The following is a 13,389-nucleotide window of genomic DNA, read 5'->3' as shown; positions in this document are numbered from 1 at the left end:
ACGGACATTGTTGGCGGGTTAGCCGATCCTTCAGGCATGTTGATTGCAATTTATGGTGTGAATTATTTTGGCGAAGGGACTCATCTTAATCTTTGTAGGACACGTTTCGTAGCGAACGCAGGTCTGGTGCAACTCGTCATTGAGGGGGTTCTCACTGCAGAAGTTCATTCAGTGGTTTTCTCCGGTAACGTGTGGATTCAGGATAACAACATTGTAATCATCTACGGAAAGGGTAGTAGATATATCGTAAGCAAAAGGGAGGAATATTCTTTGGTGTCTCTTGCTGTTCGTGAGAACGCCACTCTTGTGGCGTTAGATGTTGTGTCGTCACATGATGTTCATATCAAATGTGCCACGCTGCTGTCGTTTTTTGACTACTTTAAGATTGATGGTCGTTTCTTACTGCGAGGTTGCGTGACAGTTCCTCTTGGAGGTATAATTGGGGGATCCGTGAGGCATTTGAAACTCCCTGAGGACGCGGCAGTGCTCTTGCCGTGTCTTGCTGCCGCCAACATACGCTTGCCATTGGACGCAATTCCACCGCAAGGAGCGAGTCTCATTTTGGGTGGTGAAACGCTACTCCGCAATGGGGCGGAACTTGCATTAGAAGAAATCATCATGAAGAATGCGGTCCTTAATGGAGAAGGTGCTGTTTATGTGGGAGCGGCATCTATTCTTTCGATTGACCGCGGCTCAAGAATTTCCTTGCGACGTGAATGGATAATTAACGCCTCATTGACCTACGTGGAAGGGCTTTTGGAGGCGGACATGTCACTCGGACCGATGATCAGTGGCTCTCTCGACGTTGCAGGCTATGGCCAGGTGAAGTTGTACTCTGTTCAGACATCACCGTGTTTCACTGCACCCTATGCAAATGGTGGTGTGCGATGGGCAAGCAATCCACGTGTCGAGTGTTATCCCTTCCCGCTGCTGTCATTGCCAGATTCTTCCACTAAAGCATTGGAACGTGAGGAAATGGACAGGAATCGACTATTGTTTGCTCTTCCGCCAAATATTGAATGTTCGGAAGAGTTTTTACGTGAGGAGGCTCAAGGACGGATGATGCTTCAGTATTTTTTTGATATGGCACCCTTTGATCCGCCACCGGGCGTACCAACGGTGCGCGATATGATTGTTTCCTGGATACTGTTTGTTTTATTGGGTTTTACGATGCTTTACGCGTTTATGAAATTCAATGGACTCTCATGGAAACAATGGTCTGCAGAAATTGAAAAGGAGCCTCCCCTGCGGCTTACGCTCTCACGGTCAGAGTTTTCATTGCACACGATGAACTACGTAGTCCTTTCTCTTCTGGTGTTCAATACATTACAGACATCGATGGCGTCGATCCATCCGGACTTGTTTGTACCAGTTGGTTTTATGTCATCATTACGACTTCGCAGTATGCATCTGCTTATGCCCCATCATCGGGCCAACTCTCATGTTACGATGCGGTTGGCGATGATGGTCATTTTTTTGTGGGGGTTCATTGAGATTTTTTTGGCGGTCATGAATCGAAAAGATCTTCGTCGAGCGCTTTGCGGAACGCGGACAAAAGCAATTTTAAGACTCATTTCGAGTTTGAACTACGCATTGAAATTCTTCTTTTTTGTATTTTCTCTCCCCATCCGGTCCCTCATCATTGACTCGCTCGCGTGCAATACATTTCTGAGTGAACTTCCTTCATGCGCAGAGGCCCGTGGAAACTTGGTTATGTCGCTCTTCTCTTTCTTGGTGCTTTGTTTCATGGTACCACTGGGTGGCTTTTTGTTCATGACGCCCCTAAAATGTGATATACATTGTAGGGGATCGGTGTTGGTGGCTATGAACGCATTATCACTGGCTAAGATAGCCATGTGGAAAGTATTCTACCAGGATCCCGTATTGCTGATTATCAATAACCTTCTATTTCAAAGTGTTCGGGTGCTTTATTTTCTCCACTCCACCCCTACAGCCTACGGGAATATCAACAGGCTTGTGTTTCATTTATCAATTCTGCCGTTTTTTTCGCATCTGTGCACTCTATTGCACGTGATTCGTGTGTATTTGGGATTTGTCAGGACATGCCGTGACGGGGAAACATATTTCGCCGCTGTGGTGTTTCTTTGGATAGCCATGCTCGTTGGTATGCTTTGGTATGATATCATTGGCGCAAAGGATGAATCCGTGACGACAAACAACGCAGCAATTGACGCGATACAACGCTCGATTCAACAAATTCAAAGCCGAATACAGGAGTTACAATATGAGTTTTTGGCATGTGCCTCCATAGAGGAAAAAGAAAATGTATTGAAAGCCGTTGCCCGCCTTCGCATTGAGTTGCTGGAGAACCAGAAACGATATCGCTACGAGAAGTATTGTCATCTTGCCGTTTTTTATGTTACTGGGTCCATTGAGGAATCAATTTCTCTGAAGTTGCCTCTTGCCGAAGCATCAAAAAATCATTGTGATGGTCTGAATGTGGAGGCGATTCTGGCGTCACGTCTATCACCATTATCTCCAGTAACAATTGGCGATGCAAATGACAGCGAAAATGTTCTACTGACGCAAGAGGAGATGGAGAATTTTAGTTGTGGGCCTGCTCTCGGTTCCGGAAGCTATGGCACCGTTCACTTGGGTATTCTTAAATCTGGGAGGCTTGTGGCGGTCAAGTATCTCAGCATTCAGAACTCCGTCAAGGATGCCCTTTCCCAGGTGCAGAAGGAGGTGGGTGTGCTGAAGAAACTTTCTCATCCCAATATTATCCGTTATTTTGGATGCTGCACGGATCATGATTATATTTTACTGTTCATGGAGTTTGCTGTAGCGGGGAGCTTGACGTCCATCGTGAGAAATTTTACCGTGTTGAATGAATCTGTCATTCAATTCTACACTTATCAGATGCTGCTTGGGCTTCGCTACCTGCACCAGAAAGGGGTGGTGCACAGAGATATTAAGGGTGAAAATATTCTCGTGGACGGATTTGGGGCTGTCAAATTGGCAGATTTTGGCTCCTCTAAAATTCTGCCGGGTATAAGTGATCGCAGCCGGGCGGGGTGTGAGACGCTTATTGGATCTCCATTTTGGATGGCTCCGGAGGTCATACGCAACGAGCCATACGGTACGAAGGCTGACATATGGTCTGTTGGCTGCACGGTTGTAGAGATGCTCAATGGCGGAACACCGCCGTGGCGGGAGGAATTTGAAAATGTGTACTCGTTGATGTATTACGTGGGAACTACCGACAGCATCCCGAAAATACCGGAAGACACGTCGGAGTCTTGTCGCGACTTTCTGAGAATGTGTTTTCAGCGGGACACAACGAAGCGGCCATCGTCCGATGAGCTTCTTCAGCATCCCTGGCTGCGTGACGCGGGGAATCATTCAGGACTGCTACAGAAGAAACTTCCAATACGTTAGGTTCCTGTAGTCAGTTATTTCGCGGGTGCTTTTGCTTCAAAAGACAGCAGCAGCATTGCGATTGGCTTTAGAAAGACACGAGGAGCAAAAATGACGAAAAGGATCAAATGCTTCATGTAAATTATTTGGTGTTATATATATATGACGGAGCGAATACCCCCTTCCTCTATTAACTGTTATTTCTGATCAAGATATCATTATTTTTTCCTTGAATTGTCTCTTTTTGGTGCGTGTGTGTTTTGTCACCACCTCCTTTATATCAGTTGATGGGCAGTTTACGATAAACAAAACGGAAATTTGGAAAATAAACAAAAAAAATAAAAATAAAAATGAGAGCGTGTTTGTGGGAGAGGGAAAGAAAAGGAGGGGTGTTGGCGATGGAACACCCTCCGGCGATTACGATGTGATGCGCTGAGCATATGGTGTGTGGGCCATTGCCACAGCTAGTGAAGAAATGAGCGAGCGGAACGGGCAACGTAACAGAAAACAAAGAGAATAGAAGGTGACGCAAAGGGTGGGCGAATGGGGCAATAGAAATATGCATGTCACACATACGTGCACGCACGCGTTGTGCATATGTTGGAAGAGACGGACGAATGAGTTTTTCTTTTTTATTACAAGAAGGAAAGTAAGTGGTGAAATTCATGAATAAAAAGGAAAACACAGACACACAGAGACAGAAAGGAGAGAGAGAGAGAGTAGCGATGAAGCTTGATACCGAGAGGATTTCTCGGAAGTTTTACGCATTATTCTCAACGTTTCTTCGGAATGGGTCTTAATGCCATGTATCAGCCGCGGATACATTTGCTGTGTGCTGGTGTTGGTGTTCCTTTTATTAAAGTATGTCATCATCACTTTAATAGTCACTTGCTGCCACTCTATTTATCTTAAGCCTTTTCTGTTACTGTAAACGTTCCACACCCCGCAGCTGTGCTGAGGGGTCACGAGAGCCAACATCGTTAGAGGGAAAAAAAACCGATGTGTAATTTCTCTTTATTTTGACGCTGGTGACTTCTCAGTTTTTCTTCTTTTTGTATTGTTTCAAACTTGTTCTGGCTGGCTGGACAAGGTCTCGGAAGGTGGTGGTTGACTTGTTAGGTCTCTTGACGCCACTGACCACATTTGGTAAGCTGTATACAGCAGAAACTAATTCTCAAAAGAGCAATATAAATAAATAAGTCCATCAATAAATTGTGTGTGCGTGTGTTCGGGGTGGTGGGGAGGGGAGGCTTTGCTTTTTGGGCAGGCCTCAGGGGGAAGTAGAAGAAGGTCGGTGGTGGGAGGAGAAAAATAAAAACGAAATTGAGCGGCTAAACGAATGGAGTGTGAATTTATGTGTGACGATGGCGTTGCTCGCATGCTGGATATCACTGCGGAGGCGACGGCTCCTTTCGATTGTGTCTACCAGAAGAGGCTACGAACCCCCAAAGGGGAGGCAGTGGCCCTCGGTGTGAACGCGGATAAGTTGTACGTTCTTCTTGATAAGAATGCTGCAGCCTTAGTTGCAACGGCGTTTACAAAAAAGGACTTTGATGATGGGCTTTTGGAAATGCTACCAGATCTTCCCGTCGTGATAGATCCATTTGACTCGCATCGGGTAAAAAAGGATGTGTTCTGTGGCCGTAGTGTCTGTATCGTGACGCAGGATCAAAACGGTCCTTGCCCCGTGGTAGCTGCAGCCAACGCGCTGGCACTGACGGGGCGGTTAAAGTTATGCCCCGATGATTGCCGTAGAATTGAGGCCAAGGAACTTCGTCGTACGATTCTCAATTATATCATAGAGGGTAATCCGGAGGTGCCACAATTTGTCTGTCCCCCTACGCGAGTAATGAATGGTGAGAAAGTGGCAACAATGGCCGGCCTTGTTCAAAAAAGCCTTTTTGAGGCACGTAAGAAACTCGCAGAGGGCATTGAAGGTGAGAAGTTTCTGCACCGCTTGTACCACGGAATGAACATAAGCCCTATTTTTTCCGTTTTAGATGGGTTCGACGCCGAGGATGACGTGCTTCTATTCGCTCTTGCGGGGATACGCGTTGTTCATGGGTGGCTGATTTCATCAGATGATCGCTATGCAGATTTGCGTGACATGTCCTTTAATGAAGTGAGCCTTCTTGCGACACGCAATGAAACGGACGTGTCGGGGATTGCCAATGAGTTCCTCGAGAAGACAAGATCCCAACTGACAGAAGAGGGGTTAGAGGTACTTCTGCGGGAGCTTAGTGAGGGAGAGGTTGTGGTTCTCTTTTGGAATAATCACTTCTCGACCGCTGTAAAGCTTGGTGGGAGGTTACTTCTTCTTCTCTCAGATGAGACGTACGCGGACAGATCATCCATCTTGTTTGAAGCCATTGAAGATGTCCATGGTGCCGCCACGTTTACAGATGGCAATGGCGTCAATACCGATACCTTGCTTTTGGCAGTTCAGTCCTTGACGGGAAATGAGTTCAACACGGAGGCCATTTTGGCCGCGAAGACTCTGTTGAAGGATTTGGAAGGCAACGAGCCTAGCCCGGAGGAAATTGTGCATTATCTACGCGAAAAGAAACAAAATAAGGGGAATGATCACCAGGAGTGGGAACAGTGGGTGTATGAGGGCGCAGATGTTATTTTAGGAATGGGGTTTGATCTAAGTCACACGGATGCATGCGAGCTTGTACAGAAGTCTGGAAGTGTGAGTGCTGCTGTGGGTGAATTGTGTAAAGATCCTCGTGGAGAGGTGGGCGGTTTGGTTTAGGTACGTGGAACTTTGATTTTTCGCCCCCCTTATTTAAGCGAACTTTTATTAGCTGTATGTTTATTTGCCTTTTTTTCTGTTGTTTTTTTTTTTTTTGTGTGTGTGTGTGTTTGCTATTTGCTCCACCCATCCTGCCTTTGTTTTCTTGGATAAAGCTGCAGTTTGTAGCCCTATACTTTTCTTTTTTGCATTTTGTTTGTTTGTCCATTATTGTTTTTCGTATTTGTGTGTTGTGTGTTGTTCCTCCGACTTATCTGAAACGTTGCGGGTATTCCTTGTCATGTTTTCTGCCCTCCCCTTTTGTTTGTGGCACATCTTTTTGACTTTCCCCACTCTTTCATTATTATCATTATTATTATTTCTTTTTCCTTTTTTGGCGGGCGGTGCTTGTGCCGCATTTTAGCGAGAGATCTCTTCTTGTCGCCGTTTTTTTTTTTTTTTTACTTTTTTTCATTATTTGCGAGGCTGCGTTTGTGTGTTTGTGTTTTCGGTGGGTTTTAGTGCTGTCGCGTGATGGGTTTTGAACTGCCGGAGATTTTTGTCAACGCGCCCTTCACGTGGGGGCCGCCGCCGAGTGAGATTGAGATGGACGGCATGAAGGTGCGGCTGTACCAGAAGACCGACGCGATCGCCCCAAGCGACTGGCTGGAGGCGATGTTGGACCAGGCGAATGAGACGAAGCAGTTCACCACCGTCAAGGACGAGAACCGTCTCAAGGCGCTGCGCAACCTGCACGCGAAGGAGCGCCGCCACGGCCCGGAGCGGCGGTTTGTCAAGCACTACCAAAACGCCCGCAGCCACTTTACCAACAAAGCCAAACGGAACCTCACACTCCTGCCTGACACGGTGAAGGTGCCTACGGACGTTCTTATTTTTGCCGAGTTCACACAAGCGGAGTTGGCCAAGATGCAAAATCTTCAGGACGCCCCGACGGTGACCGACATCTCCCTTCATAACCGTCCCTTGGTCTATAACAATGCCATGGAGAAGGCAAGCTGCAAGACTCCCATTCGACTCGACGAAACTAATAAAGGCGAAGAATTTTTTGCGCGATCGACCACCGTGGAAGACGGAACACTCCGCGATATTCTCAAGAAAGAAGCGGCTGGAACGCATCCCATTGTTGTGACAACCGATGAGGTTCTTGCTCTCATGATGACGTGTAGTCGTGGTCTACACCCATGGCATCTTGAGATTTTTCGTTACAACCGCATGGTATTTATCTCGAAAACAGAGAAGAGCAATGTCGAGGTGCAGTGGGTTGGAGAAACAGCCGATACTTTGCGTCGTCCCGTTGAAAACGACCCCAACGAATCGGAGCGCATCACTAATCTTGCGAAGGAGTCCACAAAAGCATTTAACGCTTTTGTGGCACAGGCATGCTTGAAAACGCGGTACCAAATGAAGTGTGAAAAGAACCCCTTTCCTGATACTCAACCTCGTTTATACCGCTACCGACGATTTGTTATGCACGCTGACACGGATGATCACTACGACATAATTGTTCGATGCGAAATTGATGCGGTGCAAAACGACAAATATGTTCGCATCTTTGGTCTTTTGGAGCAGTGTGCGGATGGGGTTGAAAGTGAGTGGCGTAAGACGTTAGACTCCCAGGGAGCCAAGTGGATTTCTGACGAATACCGCAGGAACGCTCAAAAAATGTCCCGTTGGGTTTGTCTCTGTCATTTGTCGGGGGCATTGATGAAGATTGGCTTCTTGTCGCGCTCTTACAGGAGCAACGGGACGTTGGACCCGAATAAGCACGAGGTTTTGGCCACGCACACGAAGGACCCCGGTCCACTTGCCGCCCAGCTGGGCATCAAGGTAGGGAACATGTGGGCCATTGCGGACGCCATCATCATGGCTTTCCTGAAGCAGCAAGATCTCAGCGAGGCCCTTCTCGTGAAGAAGAGTGGTGGCCAATCTATTCTGCTCATTGAGAAGATGGAAGACGAGGAAGAGGAAGACGATGATGACGATGACGATGATGACGGCGGTAGCAGCGACGGAGATGTGTAATAACGGTGCCACAGCGACAGGAATGGTGGAAAGAGAGAAGTAAGGGAAGAAAAAAAAGAAAAGAAAAAAAGAACTTCAGGGAGAAGGACCTGAAGAACATTGGGAGAAATGGAAGAAGGACGGTTTGGCGACTTAAAATACACGAGGCCTTAATAATTTTAAAAAGAAAAAAAGTAGAAATTTTCAAGAAAAAAAAAACTGAAAATAAATGGTGTGATTTTGCCTCATTCTTTTGTTATGTTTCCCATGGCTTTTGTCTGAATTCTTTAAAACGGCTCTTCATGCCATGCCGACTTTTTCTTTTCTTTTTTTTTTTTTTTTTTTTTTGCAGGGAAAAGTTGTTGTTAGTAGTGTTAGTACTAGTAATAGTAATAGTAATAATAATATTGCTGCCGCGTATACCCATAAGTTAATTGAAGGAATATGAATAGGGAGGCATTGACGAAAAATGAAAAGATCACCTACTCTCTTGGTTTTGTGGGGCTATTGATCTTTACAGGCATCACCGCGGGTCTTCAGGTAGCGTTGTTTTCTATGGACCGCCTGTTTCTTCGAATCCTCACAACAACGGGATCACTACGGGAACGGCGGCAGGCCAAACGTCTATTGGGTATCCTGCGACTCGGTCACTGGACGCTGGTGGCCTTGCTTTTATCGAATGCATCGGCAATGACGGGTCTGCCTATTCTCCTTGAGGATATTTTTGATCAACTGACAGCACTTCTTGTCTCTCTCACCGCCGTTCTTTTTATTAGCGACATTATTCCTCTCTCCATTTTTGTCCGCTGGTCGTTTCCGATTTGTTCATTCTTTGTTCCATTAGTCTGGGTACTGTTGGTCGTGACTGCCCCGGTGAGTTATCCGGTAGGAAAGCTTCTGGACCGCCTACTGGGGGAAAAGGAAGATCTTCTCCGCAGCGACGAGTTGGTGGCTTTGTTTTTAGCCCAGCAGAATGAGAGGGCGTTCCTTCGAGAGTCGGAAGTCAACATGCTCACAGGAGCCTTGCGGCTCTCAAGTCACCGTGTGCAGGATTTCATTGTGACGACATGCGACAAGGCGTTTATGCTCTCATCACGAACGCGGCTGGATAAAAAAACGGTGGAGATGATTCTTCTTGCTGGGTACAGCCGAATTCCTGTGTACCTGAACGACAACCGACGGCACATTCTCGGCACCCTCATTGTGCAGTCACTGGTCAATTTGTGCTTTACTAATCCGAATAAACCTCCACGAGCAGGGGAGTATCCCCTTTTAGAGACGCTGCGTCTGCCCGCGAGCACCACGCTGTATAACTCGTACCTTGCTTTTCAGAAAAATTCATCAAATATGGCTGTGGTGTACGACAATTGTGGGGTGATGGTGGGACTGTGGACCCTCACCGATCTGCTCTGTACGCTTTACAACACCAGTCCAGCGCACGAAGGAAGCAACACACGCAGACAGGAACTTATGGTCACCCTACTGGAAAGTATGAAGGCGATGAATGCTGCAAGCCGCAAGGCGCAGGGAAATGTCAATGCTGCGATTGAATCCGATGAATTTTTTGTCGGTGGGCGTAAAAAATAAACGCGCGATCAAATAATCCTTTCCGTCTGATTTTCGCTACCACGAGAAATTATATGTCTTTTTAATATATCGATTACTTGTTGTTGTTGTTGTCGTTTTTGCTGCTTTGCATGTTTGTTGTTTCTTTTTTTTTTTTTTTTGTGTGTGTGTGTGTGCGAGTGTGTTTGTGTTCTTTGGAAATTATCCCTCTTTTTTTTAGCCTTTTTGTGTTCTGGTTGCACACAAGTGTTGCCCTACCCAGCAGGGATATATATATATATATATATTAGAAGGGAAGGAGTCGGCAGGACGACACCGAGGCATACGGCTCAACAAGGATGCAGGAAAATAATATTCACATGTCGTACCCAAACTACGTGATTGTGCATCGCGGGAGCCAGATGGTGTTCGTCGCCCTTCCAGCGGAGGCGAAGTGGATAGAAGCCCGTCTCACCTACGCTGCGCTCATGAATTTGGATCCACAGCGGACGATGCTCACGCCTCACTTTGCCTCAATGGATAAAGGCACTCCTCCTCTGTGTCCAGATGATTCACTTATTGAATGGCCCGCCTCTGAGGCTCTTCATACAGTTGCAGTTGAGGCGTCGCCGGACGGCACATGGACCGCATTGACGAGCAACTTGCGACCACTCGAGTCAAGAAGGTTTGAGCTGGAGAAAATTCCACAGGCCGTTTCGAAATATTTGACTGAAGTTCAACAAGACGTGCATCCAAATGCATAATTTCGGATAAGAAGCTGTGTCTGCACAGGATGGTGTGGTGCATGGCTGTTGTTTTTTCCACAAGACTGTGTACAACTTTGCCTCCTTCTTTTCTTTTTTTGTGTGCGCATGTATTTTGGTATATCGATTGAAGAAGAAGAGGGGTGAGAGTTATGTGCCTCATTTGGGTTTTTCCTCACACTTCTTTTTTTTCGTAAGAGTTTTTTTTTTGCTATGATTGACGGCGACAACGTGCAAAGAGAGAGAGAGAGAGAAAAAAAAAAAAAAAAAACAGAGAGACTACGTAATGCGCCTCATTGGATATGTGGATGTTGTTGAGGACGGTGATGCAAGTTATCTAGTGCTCATCATTTGGTTACGTTTTCTCCTTCCATTATTGTTTTTTTTTTCTTATTTCTCCCTCTTTTTCCCATTCTGACGCTCCTCTCCACATTGCTGTGATCATTCCTTATCATTTGTGTTTGACACATTAGTGAGGTAATTGGCTGCTTTGAGAATGGCATCCTCCTCTGCTTCATCCAAGTATGTTGTTCCTGAGCTCACTCAGGATGATGTTCCTGGTGGCGCCTGCTGCGTGGATGAAACGACCTTCGCCACGCAATTCCCCAGCTATCTGGAGAGTTACATCCGCAGTGTGTGGCCAGCTGTGGAGACGGTCTTGGGGCAGCACCAACTGGTCGGCAAACTGGATTTGATGGAAGGCTCCATGACGGTAGCAACAACGCGGAGAACTTGGGACCCGTACATCATCGTGAAGGCCCGAGACTTCATTCGACTGCTAGCCCGAAACGTTCCGCTAGCGCAGGCGCAAAAAATTTTTCAAACGGAAATTACATGTGATATCATTCCCATTTCCATGAAAGGCAACAGCACGCGTCGTTTTATTAAGCGACGGGATCGACTAGTCGGCCCCAAGGCGCAGACACTCAAGGCGTTAGAGATTCTTACGGGTTGTTATGTTCTTGTGCAGGGCAAAACTGTGGCGGTGATGGGACCAGTGAAGGGGTGCCAGCAGGTGCGAAAGATCGTTGATGACTGCATGAACAATATTCATCCCATTTACGGTCTGAAGCAGCTGCTTATCAAACGAGAGCTTGCGAAGCGTGAGGATTTGCGACATGAAGACTGGAGTCGCTTTATTCCCGTCTACAAGAAGAGTGTGCAGAATAAGGAGAAGGCGAAGGCGGTGCGAAAGGTCAAGAAGGAACGCCTCAGGGTCTCTCTGAAGAAGCAGGCGGGGAAGGAGAAGTCCATCTTTCCTCCCGCCCCGCCCAAGCGTAAGGAGGACATCGCGATGGAGAGCGGCAGGGCCTTCCTTTTGCGGCCGCAGCAGCGCAGGCAACAGCCGAAACGCGATGACTACCAGATTGAATAGAGCGCTTGTTGTTGTTGTTGTTTTCCAAGTTTGTTTTTTTTTTTTTTTTTACCACGTTTAAACCAAAAAACAACATCACGTATTACTTGTGCATAAACATGCACGCGTATCATGATTTGTGGATGGGGAGATGACATAACTTTTAATAACGTAAAAAAAAGAAGAAGAAAAAAATTGGTACAGCCTCTTTCTGATGGAACTATTCTTTTCTCTTCTTGTTTCTATTGGGTTGGATAGCGGCAGGGATGCCAACAATTTCCGAACGACGGAACCTCCTTAATTTTCTCGGCTATCGCTTGAGTGTGGAGCTGGACGACGGCTCAACGCTCATTGGCCGCCTTGTCTCTTTGGGGCCAACATCAAACTTAATATTGACCGATGTTGAACGTGTTAGACCATTGAAGCGGCGGCGCGGCAGCTCGAAGACTGAGTGCTACAACTCTGTGTTATTTGTCCGTGGGAGCAGCGTTGTGTCGGTGCATCACACAAACAATATCACGACGGACCGTAGTGTTGTGGACACGCTCACGGATCGACAGATGGAAACGTCCAAAGCCATTCAGTTGGCCAGTCAGAGCCTTAACGTGCCCTTACGGTAAGGATTTATGGTGCGCAAAGGAGAAAGAATATGTGCATTTGTTTGCATTTCCGCGTGCTTTTACCGGCGGTTTATTTGCTGTTGATGCATCGGCAAAAGGATAGGTGTGGGCAGTGCATTGAATGAAGGCGATATATCCACGTATTTGTATCAAGAGGGTGCATTTTTGGTGTTCTGAATGCAGTCATTACTATTGTAGTGAGCTTTGAGGCCGTGGCGGGCAAAAAAAATGGGCGTCGCTTTTTTTTTTTTTTTGTCTCTCTGTGTGTGTGTGTGTGTGCGTGTTTGACTGTGTGCCTCTTGCATGGCTAATTTTTTTTGTTTTCTTCTGTTCCGTTTGACTTCTCCTTCTTTCTCCCAACAGGGTGTTTGGTCGCTCCATGAGTACAGTGCGGTCCAGGGCGACGTCCCGATCGCGACTTCAGCGGCCTGTGATGCCAGCAAGGAAGGCATCCGCTGCACCGTCGTCGTTGGTTCGTTGGCACATTGGTGAAAATGGCCGTATTTCTAACTTTGACATGAAAGTACTGCGAAGAGACATTTTTTGGCGGCTTGAAAACGGCCCCCTTTACACGCTGGAGGAATGCCGTACGTTTCTTCTGGAGCTCTCACGCGTGGCGGCTGCGTGGCAGGAGGAGGAGTTTCCGCAGTTGATGTATCTTGTGGATATGCACGAGCGGTTGATGCCTGGTGTGTCACTTTCTTTTCAGTGGCCCACAGGCAATGCGGAACTCTTGCCGCTGGCGGATATTTCTGGCGTGGAGGGTAGTTTGCCGATGTTAACGAAAGTTGTGGAGGAAATGAACCGTGCCGTTGCACGGATGATTGATCGTCTGTGGGACTCTCGCAGAGAGCGTCTGATTTTTGCCGCCCGTCTGCTGCAAGATATCGAACCGCTGTTGCAGGAGTTGAGTGGTGGCGCTTTGTCAGTGTAGAGAAGTAAATACAAATCGACCTTCATGCCGAGTTGGAA

The 13,389-nt window shown here is 47.0% G+C and overlaps 8 protein-coding genes across 8 annotated transcripts, besides 14 other annotated features; all 8 read left to right on the top strand.

The window, feature by feature from the left end:
* Positions 1–3,058: a sequence feature (heterozygous, non-Esmeraldo-like haplotype).
* Tc00.1047053509065.180 (protein kinase-like protein, putative) lies at positions 37–3,399 on the top strand (the record flags this gene model as incomplete). The annotated part of the gene is made up of 1 exon (XM_808713.1): positions 37–3,399. The coding sequence occupies one exon, from the start codon at positions 37–39 to the stop codon at positions 3,397–3,399; it is 3,363 nt and encodes a 1,120-aa protein (XP_813806.1).
* Positions 3,059–3,267: a sequence feature (areas merged during assembly that could not be assigned to a particular haplotype. This can correspond to areas where the two haplotypes were merged or to regions with more than two copies in the genome that were merged during assembly.).
* Positions 3,268–3,470: a sequence feature (heterozygous, Esmeraldo-like haplotype).
* Positions 3,471–3,941: a sequence feature (areas merged during assembly that could not be assigned to a particular haplotype. This can correspond to areas where the two haplotypes were merged or to regions with more than two copies in the genome that were merged during assembly.).
* Positions 3,701–3,730: a microsatellite.
* Positions 3,942–13,389: part of a sequence feature (heterozygous, non-Esmeraldo-like haplotype) that runs on past the window's edge.
* Tc00.1047053509065.170 (hypothetical protein, conserved) lies at positions 4,718–6,133 on the top strand (the record flags this gene model as incomplete). Its single annotated transcript, XM_808712.1, has 1 exon — positions 4,718–6,133. The coding sequence occupies one exon, from the start codon at positions 4,718–4,720 to the stop codon at positions 6,131–6,133; it is 1,416 nt and encodes a 471-aa protein (XP_813805.1).
* Positions 6,187–6,248: a microsatellite.
* Tc00.1047053509065.160 (eukaryotic translation initiation factor 3 subunit 7-like protein, putative) lies at positions 6,647–8,155 on the top strand (the record flags this gene model as incomplete). The annotated part of the gene is made up of 1 exon (XM_808711.1): positions 6,647–8,155. The coding sequence occupies one exon, from the start codon at positions 6,647–6,649 to the stop codon at positions 8,153–8,155; it is 1,509 nt and encodes a 502-aa protein (XP_813804.1).
* Positions 8,084–8,129: a microsatellite.
* Positions 8,450–8,482: a microsatellite.
* Positions 8,501–8,541: a microsatellite.
* Tc00.1047053509065.150 (hypothetical protein, conserved) lies at positions 8,579–9,721 on the top strand (the record flags this gene model as incomplete). Its single annotated transcript, XM_808710.1, has 1 exon — positions 8,579–9,721. The coding sequence occupies one exon, from the start codon at positions 8,579–8,581 to the stop codon at positions 9,719–9,721; it is 1,143 nt and encodes a 380-aa protein (XP_813803.1).
* Positions 9,861–9,891: a microsatellite.
* Positions 9,968–9,987: a microsatellite.
* On the top strand, positions 10,039–10,443 carry Tc00.1047053509065.140 (hypothetical protein, conserved; the record flags this gene model as incomplete). Its single annotated transcript, XM_808709.1, has 1 exon — positions 10,039–10,443. One exon carries the CDS (start codon positions 10,039–10,041, stop codon positions 10,441–10,443), a length of 405 nt encoding a protein of 134 aa, XP_813802.1.
* Positions 10,679–10,722: a repeat region.
* Positions 10,940–11,818, top strand: Tc00.1047053509065.130 (hypothetical protein, conserved; the record flags this gene model as incomplete). Its single annotated transcript, XM_808708.1, has 1 exon — positions 10,940–11,818. The coding sequence occupies one exon, from the start codon at positions 10,940–10,942 to the stop codon at positions 11,816–11,818; it is 879 nt and encodes a 292-aa protein (XP_813801.1).
* Positions 12,064–12,417, top strand: Tc00.1047053509065.124 (U6 snRNA-associated Sm-like protein LSm5p; the record flags this gene model as incomplete). The annotated part of the gene is made up of 1 exon (XM_808716.1): positions 12,064–12,417. One exon carries the CDS (start codon positions 12,064–12,066, stop codon positions 12,415–12,417), a length of 354 nt encoding a protein of 117 aa, XP_813809.1.
* Positions 12,679–12,701: a microsatellite.
* Positions 12,797–13,351, top strand: Tc00.1047053509065.120 (uncharacterized protein; the record flags this gene model as incomplete). The annotated part of the gene is made up of 1 exon (XM_808707.1): positions 12,797–13,351. The coding sequence occupies one exon, from the start codon at positions 12,797–12,799 to the stop codon at positions 13,349–13,351; it is 555 nt and encodes a 184-aa protein (XP_813800.1).

Source organism: Trypanosoma cruzi, genomic scaffold, assembly GCF_000209065.1.
Source record: "Trypanosoma cruzi strain CL Brener 1047053517131 genomic scaffold, whole genome shotgun sequence".
Taxonomy (NCBI): domain Eukaryota; phylum Euglenozoa; class Kinetoplastea; order Trypanosomatida; family Trypanosomatidae; genus Trypanosoma; species Trypanosoma cruzi.
Note: the sequence above shows the minus strand (reverse complement) of the source record. Positions and strands in the feature narration are given on the sequence as shown.